At 43.6% G+C, this 16855-nt stretch overlaps 1 protein-coding gene across 1 annotated transcript in view; it reads right to left on the bottom strand.

Moving 5' to 3' along the window:
* Positions 1-14294, bottom strand: part of LOC124716829 (amyloid-beta-like protein) — a 552604-nt gene extending 538310 nt beyond the window's left edge. The window contains exon 1 of the mRNA XM_047243383.1: positions 14037-14294. Within this exon, the coding sequence (XP_047099339.1) occupies positions 14037-14096 (60 nt within the window). The 5' untranslated portion in view covers positions 14097-14294. The remainder of the gene's footprint in view (positions 1-14036) is intronic.
* Between the last annotated feature and the right edge of the window lie 2561 nt (positions 14295-16855).

Raw genomic sequence — 16855 nt, 5'->3', positions numbered from 1 at the left:
CCTTAGCAGATCTGTTACATTTTCTAAGTGTCCTGCCAATAAAACGCAGTCTTTGGTTAGCCTTCCCCACAAAATTTTCTGTGTGTTCCTTCCAATTTAAGTCGTTAGTTATTGTAATATTTAGGTATTTAGTTGAATTTACGGCTTTTAGATTAGACTGATTTATCGTGTAATCGAAATTTAACGGATTCCTTTTAGTGCTCATGTGGATGACTTCACACTTTTCGTTATTTAGGGTCAACTGCCAATTTTCGCCGAATTCAGAATTTTTTCTAAATCGTTTTGCAATTTGTTTTGATCTTCTGATGACTTTCTTGGTCGATAAACAACCGAAGACGGCTGCTCAGATTTTCTCCCAAATCGTTTATATAGATAAGGAACAGCAAAGAGCCTATAACACTACCTTTGGGAACGCCAGAAATCACTTCCGTTTTACTCGATGACTTTCCGTCAATTACAACGAACTGTGACCTCTCTGACACCAAATCACAAATCCAGTGACGTAACTCAGACGATATTCCATAAGCACGCAATTTCACTAGAAGCCACTTGTGTGGTACAGTGTCAAAACCCTTCTGGAAATCCAGAAATACGGAATCGATCTGAAATCCCTTGTCAATACCACTCAACACGTCATACGAATAAAAAAAAATTACGGACAAGCGAGATTAGGAAGGGTTCCATAGAAATTTAATTATGTGTACGGAAGTTCATCTGTAGGATTTGATGAGTGAGTTTGCAAATGGCAAAACAGGTGAAATAAGTGGCCGTACCTTTTGATTGCAATGAATTAAAAGCTTAAAATTCTTACACCGGCAACGGACTGTAGCATTCGATGTCAATTTCGACTTGATGTCTCTACCCCTTCCTGAGAAGAAGGGGTCATAACAGATGCAGTGATGCCATTAAAGGTTCATTTCTAGCAATTTATGTACAGAATCCTACGAATAAGTAAACGAACGTAAAAAATAAATATTAGAACTCTGCTGTCCGTCTTTCTACGTGTAAAACTATGTTACGTTATTGTTATTCAATATGTAGCATTACGAATTATGTAACTGTCACACTACTTGCCCACCGACTCAGAAATTGCTTGACGAGATTGGCGGTATAGCTTTATTGACGGAGACAAACAAGTTTAGGCAGGTTTATATATATGGGGGACAATGTCCTGACTGCCTCATCATCGCCCAGCACAAATCGCTAAGGATAGAGACTTTATATTTGGAGTTGTACTGACATACTGTAGGCTTCGTTGAGGAAGAGATTGTTCGAAATTCCACCCCTAAGGGACTGAAATGGGGGATGAAACGTTTCGTGAAAGCAAGTCGCTATTAAGGCAAGTTTGAAGCCACAGTTACGGAAATTGGTATTTGCTTTTTCGGTCAGAAATAAAGAAATATGTGTTTCAGCATTGAGAGAGATTTTTGTTGAAAATAAATCATTATTGAAGAACAACTAAAGTATTTTTAAAGCTACGTCTATGAAAGCTGGTATTTGAGTTCTCGATTAGAAAGAAAAAAAATACTACTGTCAGTGTTTTTGGAAACTCAAGCACGAAGGAGATGAAATAATGGGCGAAAGGTTTTCCGAAAATAGGTCATTACTAAAGAACTACTACAGCATTTTTAAAGCTAAATTTATGAAAAATGGTATTTGTCTTCTCAGTTGTTGTTGTTGTTGTTGTTGTTGTGGTCTTCAGTCCTGAGACTGGTTTGATGCAGCTCTCCACGCTACTCTATCCTGTGCAAGCTGCTTCATCCACCAGTCCCTACTGCAACCTACATCCTTCAGAATCTGCTTGGTGTATTCATCTCTTGGTCTCCCTCTACGATTTTTACCCTCCACGCTGCCTCAGAACATGTCCTACCAATCGATCCCTTCTTCTAGTCAAGTTGTGCCACAAATTTTCTTCTCCCCAATCCTATCTTTATTTTACCCAAGAGGACGCCATCATAATTAACCATACAGTAGAGCTGCAGGCCCTCGGGAAAAATTACAGCTGTAGTTTCCCCTTGCTTTCAACCGTTCGCAGTACCAGCACAGCAAGGCCGTTTTGGTTAGTGTTACAAGGCCAGATCAATCAGTCATCCAGACTGTTGCCCCTGCAACTACTGAAAAGACTGCTGCCCCTCTTCAGGAACCACACGTTTGTCTGGCCTCTCAACAGATACCCCTCCGTTGTGGTTGCACCTACGGTACGGCTATCTGTTTCGCTGAGGCACAAAAGCCTCCCCACCAACGGCAAGGTCCATGGTTCATGGAGGAACTTCTCGGTTAGGAATTTAAAAAAATAAGAGTTTCAGAAATTTTTAAATTCAGCCATCAGAGGAACAGAAATATGGGATGAAAGGTTCTATGAAATTATATAATTATGAAAGCATTTTCAAAGATAAATCTATGAAAATTTAGCCTTTGGCTTCTCTGTTAGAAATTAAATAATACGTTTATCACTGCTTTTGGAAATTCAACCCCTAAGGGAATGAAATAGGGGATGAAACTTTTTTACGAAAGTATTTCGTTATATTAAAAAAAATTAAAACAATCTATGAAAACTAGTATGTGACTTCTCGGTTAGATATGAAGAAATATGTGTTAGGGAATGAACGTTTCTATGGAAATTTCACCAAAGACACCAAATGGCTTGATTAGCAGAAACTTTAGACTCCAACAACCAGAATCGCTTTTTGCTCACAAGTACATTCGGAAAAACGGTCTTAACTAGCGTAAAAAGTTTAGACGGTATTGCAATCTATTAACAATATAAAAATTCGACAAAAGAAAAGAAAATCTGTGCGGACCACATAGTCTGCGAAGCATCGGACCCTATGCTAGTAATTATAATAAAAGTACGGAGTTGCCCCACGAAGCATGAAATTTCAACGAAAGTGGCAGCCTACTGACATTATTTAGAAGTTTCGTATTGTCGATGCGTTCCTTTCAGAGATTATCTATCAGTGGTTTTGTTCGGCGACGGCAGATTGCTCTCCGGGGAAGCGCCCTGCCTGCTGACGCAATGACTTTCTCGAACGTTACGCCGATACCTCCAAGGTCAGACAGTGTAAAGAGATCTCCAATGGAAGGAAGAGGCATTTGAACGACTGCTGTAAAAAAAAAAGAAAATGGATATACTGATATCGTGTGTGAAAAAAAAAAACTACCTCATGAGTCTGTGGCCAATCTTTTGTATTTTTGTTGAGGCGGACGCAAAGGATCTGTGAAAAGGTAACTGGCAGGGGTTTGAACACTTGTACGGAGTATTGCTTCTACAGATCCCGGAAATAAGTGATTTTTCACAGGTATAGGCACACTAAAATGTATAGCAGTGTAGCGCAGCGTTATGTAGTCTACGACACCTATTATTAGGAATAGTTTTAACATGTCGAAAGGTTGTAAAACTGCGACCAATCACTTTTTTACGATAATTTGTTTTCGCCTTTACCAGTTTCGTGCTGGTTTGCCCATCTTCTGGCGGGGGAGTCTTTTGCTTGAGTTTCCGCTGCAAAGATTTTGTTATCCGTGTCCATCTGTATATACAGGGTGATCAAAAAGTCAGTATAAATTTGAAAACTGAATAAAACACGGAATAATGTAGAGAGAGAGGTACAAATTGACACACATGCGTGGAATGGCATGGGGTATTATTAGAACTTAAAAAAAGGGTAAAAATTTCCCGACAGATGGCGCTTCATCTGATCAGAATAGTAATAATTAGCATAACAAAGTAAGACAAAGCAAAGATGATGTTCTTTACAGGAAATGCTCAATATGTCCACCATCATTCCTCAACAATAGCTGTAGTGGAGGAACAATGTTGTGAACTGCACTGTAAAGCATGTCCGGAGTTATGGTGAGACATTGGCGTCGGATGTTGTCTTTCAGCATCCCTAGAGATGTCGGTCGATCACGATACACTTACGACTTCACGTAACCCCAAAGCCAATAATCGCACGGACTGATGTCTGGTGACCTGGGAGGCCAAACATGACGAAAGTGGCGGCTGAGCACACGATCATCACCAAACGACGCGCGCCAGACATATTCACGCGTCTAGCAATATGGGGTGGTTCTAATAAAACCCAATGTCATTCCAAGCATGTGTGTCAATTTTTACTTCTCTATCTACATTATTCCGTGGTTTATTAAGTTTTCAAATTTATACTGACTTTTGCGCGACTGCGACGGTCGCAGATTCGAATCCTGCCTCGGGCATGGATGTGTGTGATGTCCTTAGGCTAGTTAGGTTTAAGTAGTTCTAAGTTCTAGGGGACTGATGACCACAGATGTTAAGTCCCATAGTGCTCAGAGCCATTTGAACTATTTTATACTGACTTTTTGATCACCCGGTATTTTGATTCCAAGAATCTTTCAAGGCGAAAGACGTTTTGATTTCCTAGAAAGAGGCGTGGCCCTTCAGAGAGTCCTGTTGCTGTTCTTTAGCGATTATTTTACGGATTTCAAGAGACGTTCAGCCGACCTTGTGTCATCTCTAGACGACACTATGAGGAGGTAGTCTCTTTTTGTCCCACATTAAATTTATTTGCAACATTTACAGTATTTACAGGATTGGCAATGAAAATTCGCTGCATTAAACTACTTTCCAAAAAAAAAACTACTTACGTCATCGCTCCCAAAGCCTACACACTGCTTACTCTAACTTACGCTGTGGACAACACACACCCATGCCCGAGGGAGGACTCGAACCTCCGACGGGGGAAGCCGCTCGGACCGTGACGAAGCGCCTCAGACAGCGCCGAACCACTTTTCACTATTTACATAATTCATAATGCTAGAGACGTTTTCTTCACTATTTTATGTGCGTAGGCCACACAAGTTAGAAATGATCTTAGTTTGCCGTCAAAATGGAGTCTTTATAAAGTCTTTGCTAAAGTACCACGTCAGTCTCCATTGTCCTAATTGCAGACTTCTTTCTTCTTTCCCCCTTCAGGACTAAAATTAGTCTGTCAAACTGGTTGCCGCGGTATTCTACATCTTCTCGAAGATGTTTTACTAATGACATCTGGATGAACTTTGGGTATTAATGTTTGTATCCTCTGGTTCCATCATTCTGAGACATTGTTAGAGCGGTAGCGCCTTCCACTGCACTTCCACGTATCTTTTATTTATTTATTTATTGTTCCGTGGGACCAAATTAAGGAGAAGTCTCCATGGTCATGGAACGAGTGAATACATGAAATTATAACACGGTAGTAGAAACAGATAGAATGAAATACAAGAAACGTATTCAGTTGAGACTCAAAAGCGTTTGGGCTACTACTAAGATTTTCGAGTTCTTGTGGTAGCTTATTGAAAATGGATGCAGCAGAATAGTGCACACCTTTCTGCACAAGAGTCAAGGAAGTGCATTCCACACGCAGATTTGATTTCTGCCTAGTATTAACTGAGTGATAGCTGCTAACTCTTGGAAATAAGTTAATATTGCTAACAACAAACGACATTAAAGAAAATATATACTGTGAGGGCAATGTCAGAATTCCCAGACTATTGAATAGGAGTCGACAAGAGGTTCTCGAACTTACACCACATACAGCTCTAACAGCCAGTTTTTGAGCCAAAAATATCCTTTTTGAATCAGAAGTCGTTATCGAATCATTGCCCCACAGAATAGTCATAGAAACCCTGCAAGTTTCGGCTAGGGCGTGATCTATGGAGTACTCGACCACCGTCATCGATTATTAGGAGGGAAAGGTATCCTAGAGCTGAGCACATTCTTATGTGACAGCGAATCTCTTCGTTCTTCTTATGCGCAGAAACAATCCCGCAGCACTGGACCTGTTTCCGCAAACACTGAATAAATGATAATTGCAACCAACAATACCTCTTTCAGGAAACAAAATTTCAGCTGATTGGACGATAGCGATTTCGAAGTCAATCATGAGAGGGACTTTGGTTTTAATACCTGATGATGAGATGCTGTATTTAAAACTGAAACGGAATGAATTGCGGGAACACGAATATTTTGTGAAATTTGGCTGAATTACTCCTCGGGCATGTCCGCAAGGAGTTATAGGCTAACTTTTATCTAATTTATTCATTAGCTATCGCAAAAAAAACGAGGCCAAAAATACAAGAAAAATCTACATCTTTGTAGTCGTAGGACGTCCGCCATTTTGTTATTTTGTCATAAAAAAAGATCTGTGCTATTAAATTGTGCACATCTTACAGATTAAGAAAATTGTTTTCTGACTGTAATAGTTCCGTCATGGACACAGCTTATTTTGAGCAGAGGAACTTTAACGTCTTGAGGGCGAAGCTTAGTGATGACAATTTCTTAAAATAATCGGAAAATTTTGTCCAATAATCTATAGATAATGTGCAAAAATATTTAAACTGATTGCTTCGTAAGTTTTTCCAGAAAAATCGTAAAAATAACTTATTTTATAGGCTGACTGAGTAGAATGTACCCTTAACCTTTTCGCCACGCGCGTGACGCACCGCTGTCTCAGACGCAACCCTTTTCCCTGCCGTCTAGAAAATTCAGTACTCGACCGCCGAATCAGTAATGGCGAATTCTGCGAGTTTCCTTCGAAGATGTCATGACCGAATATCTTTGCCACCCTTGTCCTCTTTCTGCTAGTGTTCCATCACTAACGAGCACACCGCCAATGGAACGTTCCTAGCTTCCTTTCTTACCATCCCATTTAGTGGTTTATCAGAACACGATATAGCTTCGCTTCTTGAAAAAATTAATGTAAATCACTTTATCGATATCTGACTACAACGGAGCCGCTATAGGTCCTCAGAGAATTGTAATTACTACACTCCTGGAAATGGAAAAAAGAACACATTGACACCGGTGTGTCAGACCCACCATACTTGCTCCGGACACTGCGAGAGGGCTGTACAAGCAATGATCACACGCACGGCACAGCGGACACACCAGGAACCGCGGTGTTGGCCGTCGAATGGCGCTAGCTGCGCAGCATTTGTGCACCGCCGTCGTCAGTGTCAGCCAGTTTGCCGTGGCATACGGAGCTCCATCACAGTCTTTAACACTGGTAGCATGCCGCGACAGCGTGGACGTGAACCGTATGTGCAGTTGACGGACTTTGAGCGAGGGCGTATAGTGGGCATGCGGGAGGCCGGGTGGACGTACCGCCGAATTGCTCAACACGTGGGGCGTGAGTTCTCCACAGTACATCGATGTTGCCGCCAGTGGTCGGCGGAAGGTGCACGTGCCCGTCGACCTGGGACCGGACCGCAGCGACGCACGGATGCACGCCAAGACCGTAGTATCCTACGCAGTGCCGTAGGGGACCGCACCGCCACTTCCCAGCAAATTAGGGACACTGTTGCTCCTGGGGTATCGGCGAGGACCATTCGCAACCGTCTCCATGAAGCTGGGCTACGGTCCCGCACACCGTTAGGCCGTCTTCCGCTCACGCCCCAACATCGTGCAGCCCGCCTCCAGTGGTGTCGCGACAGGCGTGAATGGAGGGACGAATGGAGACGTGTCGTCTTCAGCGATGAGAGTCGCTTCTGCCTTGGTGCCAATGATGGTCGTATGCGTGTTTGGCGCCGTGCAGGTGAGCGCCACAATCAGGACTGCATACGACTGAGGCACACAGGGCCAACACCCGGCATCATGGTGTGGGGAGCGATCTCCTACACTGGCCGTACACCACTGGTGATCGTCGAGGGGACACTGAATAGTGCACGGTACATCCAAACCGTCATCGAACCTATCGTTCTACCATTCCTAGACCGGCAAGGGAACTTGCTGTTCCAACAGGACAATGCACGTCCGCATGTATCCCGTGCCACCCAACGTGCTCTAGAAGGTGTAAGTCAACTACCCTGGCCAGCAAGATCTCCGGATCTGTCCCCCATTGAGCATGTTTGGGACTGGATGAAGCGTCGTCTCACGCGGTCTGCACGTCCAGCACGAACGCTGGTCCAACTGAGGCGCCAGGTGGAAATGGCATGGCGAGCCGTTCCACAGGACTACATCCAGCATCTCTACGATCGTCTCCATGGGAGAATAGCAGCCTGCATTGCTGCGAAAGGTGGATATACACTGTACTAGTGCCGACATTGTGCATGCTCTGTTGCCTGTGTCTATGTGCCTGTGGTTCTGTCAGTGTGATCATGTGATGCATCTGACCCCAGGAATGTGTCAATAAAGTTTCCTCTTCCTGGGACAATGAATTCACGGTGTTCTTATTTCAATTTCCAGGAGTGTATTATCTCTGTATTGTAGTATATAAGAAAAGATTTCATTATCTTCTCTCTTCTTGTTCTTCTTCTTTGTCTTCCGTGCCTGGTCGGTTCCGATGTCGCATTTAGATTACGGTCTGTAGGGAATTATTTCTACTATATGTAGTGTATCTAGAATTTCTGCTAAATATATATACGTCAGTATTTAATGCAGTATGTGTTTTTGTTAGTAGCAAGAAAGTACCTTCCCTGTCTCCTTTATTTCATTAATTACGTAACAGTTAAATGTTGCCCTGGACATTTGTAATTGCATTGTTGAAGCGACGCCATTGCTGTTAAAATTGATAAAAATTTCTTCATAGGTATTTAATTCTGAAAGTACTGAAAGGATTTAATCCCAGTAAACGTAAAACGGCGTCTCACAATAATTTCCATTTCATTTTAGGTCAGGGGTACAGTTTTATTGAAAGAAATTATTTCAATTGTGTACGCTGCCATTGCACGTAGGCAGCTATACTGGAGCATTAAGCCTCACAGAGAAAAATAATTGTTTGAATATTACATTTAATTTGCTTATCGCGTAACATTAAAGAAAGATAATTTTTTTATCCATAGTGACTAAGACGGATGTTTTCACGTTGGAATACGGATAATATTTCTGGCCATAGCGCCCTGAGAAAATTTAGCCGTGGGTCTTAATGAACGTAATTTTCTTTAATCAAACATTTTCATTCCAAATTAACGCAACATTTTTCTCTCTTTTCAAAAAAGTTACGCGATAACGACCACGCTCTGGACGTACGTAAAAGAGTGTTTCTCTTTATCCCTCATAAAATTCTTTTGGCTCCGTGGCTGTGCCATACTGTAAAATGAACTAAAGAAAAAATCAGTACTGCAAGCGTCCTTTAGCAAAATGTGTTACAAATTGCGAGATAAATGTTAAAACATGTATAGTGTTGCGCACACATATAGTAAATAGCTGTAAGAAGCATATTTTTGTTTCTGCTTTACCTTATAAGAGAAACATAACGTATTTTATACCTCGTCTGCTGCTGTGAAAAGGCATTTGTATTCTGCAGTATCCACCAGCTAACAATGTTAACTGGCTCTCAGCACTATGGGACTTAACTTCTGAGGTCATCAGTCCCCTAGAACTCAGAACTACTTAAACCTAACTAACCTAAGGACATCACACACATCCATGCCCGAGGCAGAATTCGAACCTGCGACCGTAACGGTCGCGCGGTTCCAGACTGTAGTGCCTAGAAGTTAGCATTCCTACAGGTTGATCGATTGACAAGAGATAGCTGACAAAGTAAAATTACATGTTTCCTTTGAGAAGACAGGGTACATGACAAACAACAGCGAGGGACCAGAGTGGATGATTTGAAGGCAAGGGAATATTAATGGCGTGAAGAAATTGAGACACACAGGTGAGGAAATCGGTATTAAGATCACTCTTAGGATCTGCAAATTGACGGAAAACTTCTATACTAAGTTGTATGAAATGTTTACCTAGTTGTTGATACGGACTACAGTCATCTGTATAATGGAAATGCGACAATGAAAATTTGTGCTGGACCAAGACTCGAACCCGTATTTCCCGCTTATGGCGAGCGGTCGCCTTACTATTAGGCTATCCGAGGTCGCTTCACGACCAGACCCAAATTCCATATGTCGTGGACCATGTATCTACAACCTGCACTGTCACATTCATTACATACGCTGCCGCACAGGGGAGACATTTTAACTGAAAGTTGCTTGCCCGGTGCTGTCGGGTAAATACCATATTGCAATGCCTGTTTGTTCAGATATAGGGTGCCACTTTCTTTCGGGCATGCATGCATACGATATTGCATTGCTGTGCCGTACAGAAGTACCAAGCAATTTTCCTTCGGACATGCATGCAAGCAACACTCCATCGCACTTCTGAACAAATCAGGCACTGCAACATCGTATTTATCAGCCGACTTCGGGCAAGCGACTTGCAGTTTTCTGTTACGGCAATATACGTAATGGATGTATGGGTGCAAGTTGTACACACATGGTTGACGACATGTGGAAGTTTGGGTCTAGCAGTGAAGCGTGCTCATGTAGCCTAATATGACGTTTACGATAAGTGGTAAATCCGGGTTCGAATCCAGTCCGGCGCAAATGTAACTGTCGTCACTCCATTATGCAGCTAATGGTTGTCTTCATTCATAACTGCGAATACATTTCATGTATTTCATAACGGCTGTAATCGCCGCAAATCCTATTGCTTCAGAAATGCTTGCATCGTGGAAGGCACATTACATCGTACTTCTGAACGACACCAGGCACCACCATATTGTATAATTGTATAAGAAGGAGACGTTGAGCGTTGGAGCCAAGCTAAGACACTGCGGTATGCTTGTCAAATCAGGAGGGTTACAGGCTTCGGACACATTGACCAATTATCGGCGAGGACTTTTCGATATAGTAGTCAAAAGAGAAATATTTTACTTAACAGATGGACTAATGGGCACATATGTATGAGATCTAATGAATTGCACACAAATACGGAGCCAGTAGCATAATCAATTAAAATGAAAAGCTTGTTGGTCAACGGGCACATCTTCAGAAAGTCGGATGATCCTCTCACGAACTGGAATTTTGTAGGGCCGAAAGTAAAAAGATTTGAATGGTTCCAAGAATGTGCTAAAGGCTTTGTAGAAATCGGTAGGCCAGAGCACACCATCATGGATATAAGTGAATTCAGACAAATGGGGAAAAACTTACTGTGTTTTAAACTGAGAGAAGAACTCCAAATATGAAGAGGGCCTCAGTGAGAAGACCAGAAGAAAGCACCGACTGATGGGTTCGAAAGGTACTTCAAAGCTGGCTGTCAAACAAGAGCTAGAAATGGAAAATGAAACTGACTGTTAACTCATATTTCATAGTGGCTCAGATCGAATGTCAAAAAGAATATCCATGGGCGTATCCAGTAGAGGCTAGGATAAAAACAGGTCTTCACCAACCCACCCCTCAACCTGTCTCGCCACACCAACTGACGTAAGATTTCACTATCAGTTTGAATAAAGGTGGACCATGCACTGGATGCTGACTAGTAGCGAGTGAACCCTGAAACATTTGTTGTGAATTAACTTCTCTTTTTGTGGACATCATGGCCACTTTTTCCTGGGAACTATTCAATCGTAAAATGTACAACTGTAATTTAAAATGCACAATTGCAGTTTCGGCTGTGTGCCCATTATCAAGTGGTGCCAGATACTTCTCTAAAGCGTCAGAGTAATACACTTGCACACTGTCGAAACTTCAATAGCATATGTTATTAGTAAATAGTTTACACTCAAAGGCGACCATTATGCTCTTTAAAAAAAATTGTGTACCCTCACCGGGAAAATAGTATCATGCAACCCCCCTCTCGCCCTCCAACTCAGATGATGGATACCCTCTTGCTAATACCAAAAATGTAAATAGGTAATTTTTTCTCCTCTAGACAATAGTGTGAACTATCGAATAGTGCACTGGTACAGGAAACAAGTGAATGACACAGGAAACTGCTCCAGTTATGTAATCAATGAAACGCCGCTGCAGTTACTGATGTGTATTTAAGCCAACGCCTCGTTTTGGTCTTCACATCTACGCCATTTTCAAGTGGATCTGAAAATTATGGTTTTGTGATCGTGTGACGTTTCACAAGAGCACAGTTTTCAGATCCACTGGAAAATTATCTGGAAGGAAAGGCCAAAACGAGTCGTGGGCTTAAAGAAAGTACACGTCCGTAACAGGGGCGGTCGTTCATTGACAGAATACACAGTTGCAGCATTACACCACCTTCAGAATAAATGTTGCATTTGTATTTAATTATCTCGCCGTCCTCATGATGCCCTTCCTTATCGACAAAATAATTATATCAGAGCCATTTCATCTCCAATACATCAAGGAAAAATATTATGTGGCGTTGACTTATGTCTACATACAAACTCCGCAAGTCACCATAGAGTGCATGGTGGAGGGTATGTTCCATACGCAGTCTGCCTTATAGGTGAGCCACACTTACCTAGACTTTTCCCAATAAACTGAGCCCGACCATTCACCTTCCCTACAACCGAACTAACATGCTCGTTGCGTCTCATGTCACTTTCCAATAATTGCTCCCTAGATATTTAATGGACGTGACTGAGTCAAACAGCACACCACTAGTACTGCATTTGTACATTACAATATTCTTTTTCCTACTCATCGGCATCAGATTGCATTTTCGTATAGCTAGCAGTACTAGCAAATCATCGAGGAGCCGCCCTGCCATTTTGCCTTGAGCGATTTCAGGAAACCGGGCAAAATCTGCGTGGTCGGAGGACAAGCTGAAGTGAGGTGTGGGTGTGATTTTAAATAGAATGGCCACATAAAACGAATAGTAGGAAAATCAGATGCCAAACTGAGATATTACGGAAATGCAGTGATTTACAAGGCACCCGTTCGACCGATTCTTTAGTGCTGTTCATCTATCTGGGATCCTTACCAGGTAGAAGTGGAGAAGAGATAGAGATCTACGAAGAGTGCCGTGTTTCGTCAACCGTAGCGGTCGCGCGGTTCCGGACTGAAGCGCAAAGAACCACTCGGACAAAGCGGCCATCAAAAAGTCCACTACACATGCAGACAAAGTAGATACCTTAAGGGCTTCGAGCACTTCAAATGGCTCTGAGCACTAAGGGACTTAACATCTGAGGTTATCAGTCCCCTAGAACTTAGATCTACTTAAACCTAACCAACCGAAGGACATTACACACATCCATGCTCGAGGCAGGATGCGAACCTTCGACCGTAGCGGTCGGGCAGTTCCAGACTGAAGCGCCTAGAACCGCTCGGCTACACCGGTCGGCCATCAAACTCAATTGCGAAACGTTACAAGAGAGAGACGTTGTTCATCGCGGAGAGGTTTATTGTTGAAATTTCGACAGAGCACTTTCTGGGAAGAGTCGTGCAACGTATTAATTCCTCCCACACAGCCGCGCGGGATTAGCCGAGCGGTCTGGGACGCTGCAGTCATAGACTGTGCGGCTGGTGCCGGCGAATGTTCGAGTCCTCCCTCGGGCATGGGTGTGTGCGTGTGTTTGTCCTTAGGATAATTTGGGCTAAGTAGTGAGTAAGCTTAGGGACTGATGACCTTAGCAGTTAAGTCCCATAAGATTTCACACACATATCCTCCCACATACATCTCGCCTAATGATCACGACGAGAAAATTCGAGAAATTAGAGCTAATACAGAGGGTTACCGACAAGCATTCTTCCCACGCGCCATTCTCGAGCGGAACAGGATATTAGGGATCAGTTAATAGTGCCAGAACTACCCTCAGCCACACATGATTAGATGACTTGCGGAGTGTGATGTAACACTAATTCATTTTATGGTACGACGCAACCAGGAAGCCTGTATACTTTCGTAGATGCGGCTGAGGGATTCTACGCCCATAGATGATGCATCTACTGGGACAGGCAGTAGGTGGTTCCTGCGCAGAACGAGGTGAAATCGATAGCTCGCAGGGGACAGGGCGCTATGCTGCAGACCGGCTCTCAATCGATAGCTGGGAAAAACCACACTTGCTTTCCCCACACCGTCGTCGAGTCCCGACCGCCGAACGCTAGAGCGACGGGCTATCGTATCGATTGAGCCTCGTCTGGAACTGTGGTGGCCAGCACGTAGCAAAAGGGGGCGAGGTGAACGGGTGGGAGTAAAGCACGAAGTGGGGAGTTGGAGGAGGCAGATGACTGTCAGGGGCGTCGGTTTTGAAATCTCCCTCTCTCCCGCGAATTGTGCTGCTACGGAGCCGGTTGGTGACTTTCTCGCGGGAGGGTTGGCGGCGCCGGCTTACCTGTGTGCAGACGAACAGCAGCGCGGCGCTGAGCAGCGCGAGAGCCGACGGCCTCCACATCTCGGTGGGGAACGGCGTCGGCGGGGAAGGAAGCGAAGTCGAGAACAGCGTTCGGAGGCACTCGCGGAGGAAAGACGCGAACGGAGAGGTAAAGACCGCGCGCGGGAGCTCTCACCGGCGCTGGGCTCAGCAAGAGAATGAGAGAGGCGGGAGAAGCGACTGTCGAGCAGCTCCCGCAGTCCTTGTCGCTGCTGGCGCTAGCGGACAACTGACGGCCGTGCCCGCAGCGCGCCCCGTGAGCTGCGCCGGCAACTGTCCGGCGCGCGCCGCCATTGGCCGGAGCCGCGCGTGCGCAGTGCGCTGCGGTCCCGCTGCGTGCGAAATCGACTGGGCCGCGCTGGCGCTGGCTTTGACGCTGCGGCTGCGCGATCGCTTTGCCAAGTGTCACAGCGGAAAGGCCCATGCGGCGACACTGACGTCCCTAGATAGTCTGCCACTAATATCTTACTTTGTCACTTTACTTCTGCTCGATAAGAAAATCATTATTTACATTCATGGATTGTGTTCGTGCAGGCCTATATCACTAACATCGATTTGTAGTAGGATTTTAGAACATATACTGTTTATTGTCCAGAGACTGGTCTGATGCAGCTCTCCACGCTACTCTATCCTATTCAAGCTTCTTCATCTCCGAGTACTTACTGCAACTTACATCCTTCTGAATCTGCTTAGTGTATTCATCTCTTGGTCTCTCTCTTCGATTTTTACCCTCCACGCTGCCCTCCAATGCTAAATTTGTGATCCCTTGATGCCTCAGAATATGTCCTACCAACCGGTCCCTTCTTTTCAAGTTGTGCCACAAACTGCTCTTCTCCCCAATTCTATTCAATACCTCCTCATTAGTTATGTGATCTATCCATCTAATCTTCAGCATTCTTCTGTAGCACCACATTTCGAAAGCTTCTTTCTCTTCTTGTACAAACTATTTATTGTCCATGTTTCACTTCCATACACGGCTACACTCCATACAAATACTTTCGGAAACGACTTCCTGACACTTAAATCTATACTCGATGTTAACAAATTTCTCTTCTTGAGAAACGCTTTCCTTGCCATTGCCAGTCTACATTTTATATCCTCTCTACTTCGACCATTGCTCCCCAAATAGCAAAACTCCTTTACTACTTTATGTGTCTCATTTCCTAATCTAATTCCCTGAGCATCACCCGATTTAATTCGACTACATTCCATTATCCTCGTTTTGCTTTTGTTAATGTTCATCTTATATCCTGCTTTCAACACCCTGTCCATTCCGTTCAACTGCTCTTCCAAATCCTCTGCTGTCTCTGACAGAATTGAAATGTCCTCGGCGAACCTCAAAGTTTTTATTTCTTATCCATGGATTTTAATACCTACTCGGAACTTTTCTTTTGTTTCCTTTACTGCTTGCTCAATATACAGATTGAATAGCATCGGGGAGAGGCTACAACCCTGTCTCACTCCCTTCCCAACCACTGCTTCCCTTTCATGTCCCTCTTATAACTGCCATCTGTTTTCTGTACAAATTGTAAATAGCCTTTCGCTCCCTGTATTTTACCCCTGTCACCATTAGAATTTGAAAGAGAGTATTCCTGTCAACATTGTCAAAAGCTTTCTCTAAGTCTACAAATGCTAGAAACGTAGGTCTGCCATTCCTTAATCTTTCTTCTAAGATATACTGTTTTCGAACATTATGAGGTACCTCGAAGAAAACGATTTATTGACATATAGTCAGCACGGATTCAGAAAATATCGTTCTTGTGAAACACAACTAGCTCTTTATACTCATGAAGTGCTATCGACAGGAGATGTCAAATTGATTCCATATTTTTAGATTTCCAGAAGGCTTTCGACACCGTTCCTCACAAGCGTCCTCTAATCAAACTCCGTGCCTACGGAGTATCGCCTCAGTTGTGCGACTGGATTTGTGATTTCCTGTCAGAAAGGTGAGAGTTCGTAGTAATAGACGGAACACAAGTAATATCCGGCGTTTCCCAAGGAAGTGTTATTGGCCCTCTATTGTTCCTGATCTATATTAATGACATAGGAGACAACCTGAGCAGCAGTCAGAGATTGATTGCAGATGATGCTGTCATTTACCGTCTTGCAAAGTCATCGGATGACCAAAACGAATTGCAAAATGATTTAGATAAGATATCGGTATGGTGCGAAAAGTGGAAATTGACCCTGAATAGGGAGAAGTGGGAAGTTATTCACGTGAATACCAAAAGAAATCAGCTAAATTTCGATTACGCGGTAAGTCACACAAATCCGAGGGCTGTAAATTCAGCTAAATGTTTAGGGATTACAATTACAAATAACCTAAACTGGAACGATCACATAGATAATAATGTGGGTAGAGCAAACCAAAGACTGCGGTTCATTGGCAGAACACTTAGAAGGTGCAACAGGTCTACCAAAGAGACTGCTTACAGTACGCTTGTCCGCCCTATTCTGCAGTTCTGCTGTGGGATGTGGGATCCGCATCAGGTGGGACTGACGGATGACATCGAAAAAGTACAAAGAAGGGCGACTCGTCTTGTGTTATCGCGAAATGGGGGAGATAGTGTCACAGACATTATACGTGAATTGGAGTGGCAATCATTAAAATAAAGGCGTTTTTCGTAGCGACGCGAACTTCTCATGAAATTTCAATCACCAGTTTTCTCCTTCAGTTGCGAAAACATTCTGTTGGCACCGACCTACACAGGGAGAAATGATCACCACGAGAAAATAAGAGAAATCAGGGCTCGCACAGAAATATTTAAGTGCTCGTTTTT

Source organism: Schistocerca piceifrons, chromosome 9 (genome assembly GCF_021461385.2).
Source record: "Schistocerca piceifrons isolate TAMUIC-IGC-003096 chromosome 9, iqSchPice1.1, whole genome shotgun sequence".
NCBI classification, from domain to species: domain Eukaryota; kingdom Metazoa; phylum Arthropoda; class Insecta; order Orthoptera; family Acrididae; genus Schistocerca; species Schistocerca piceifrons.
This window is presented reverse-complemented; position numbering and strand designations above follow the sequence as displayed.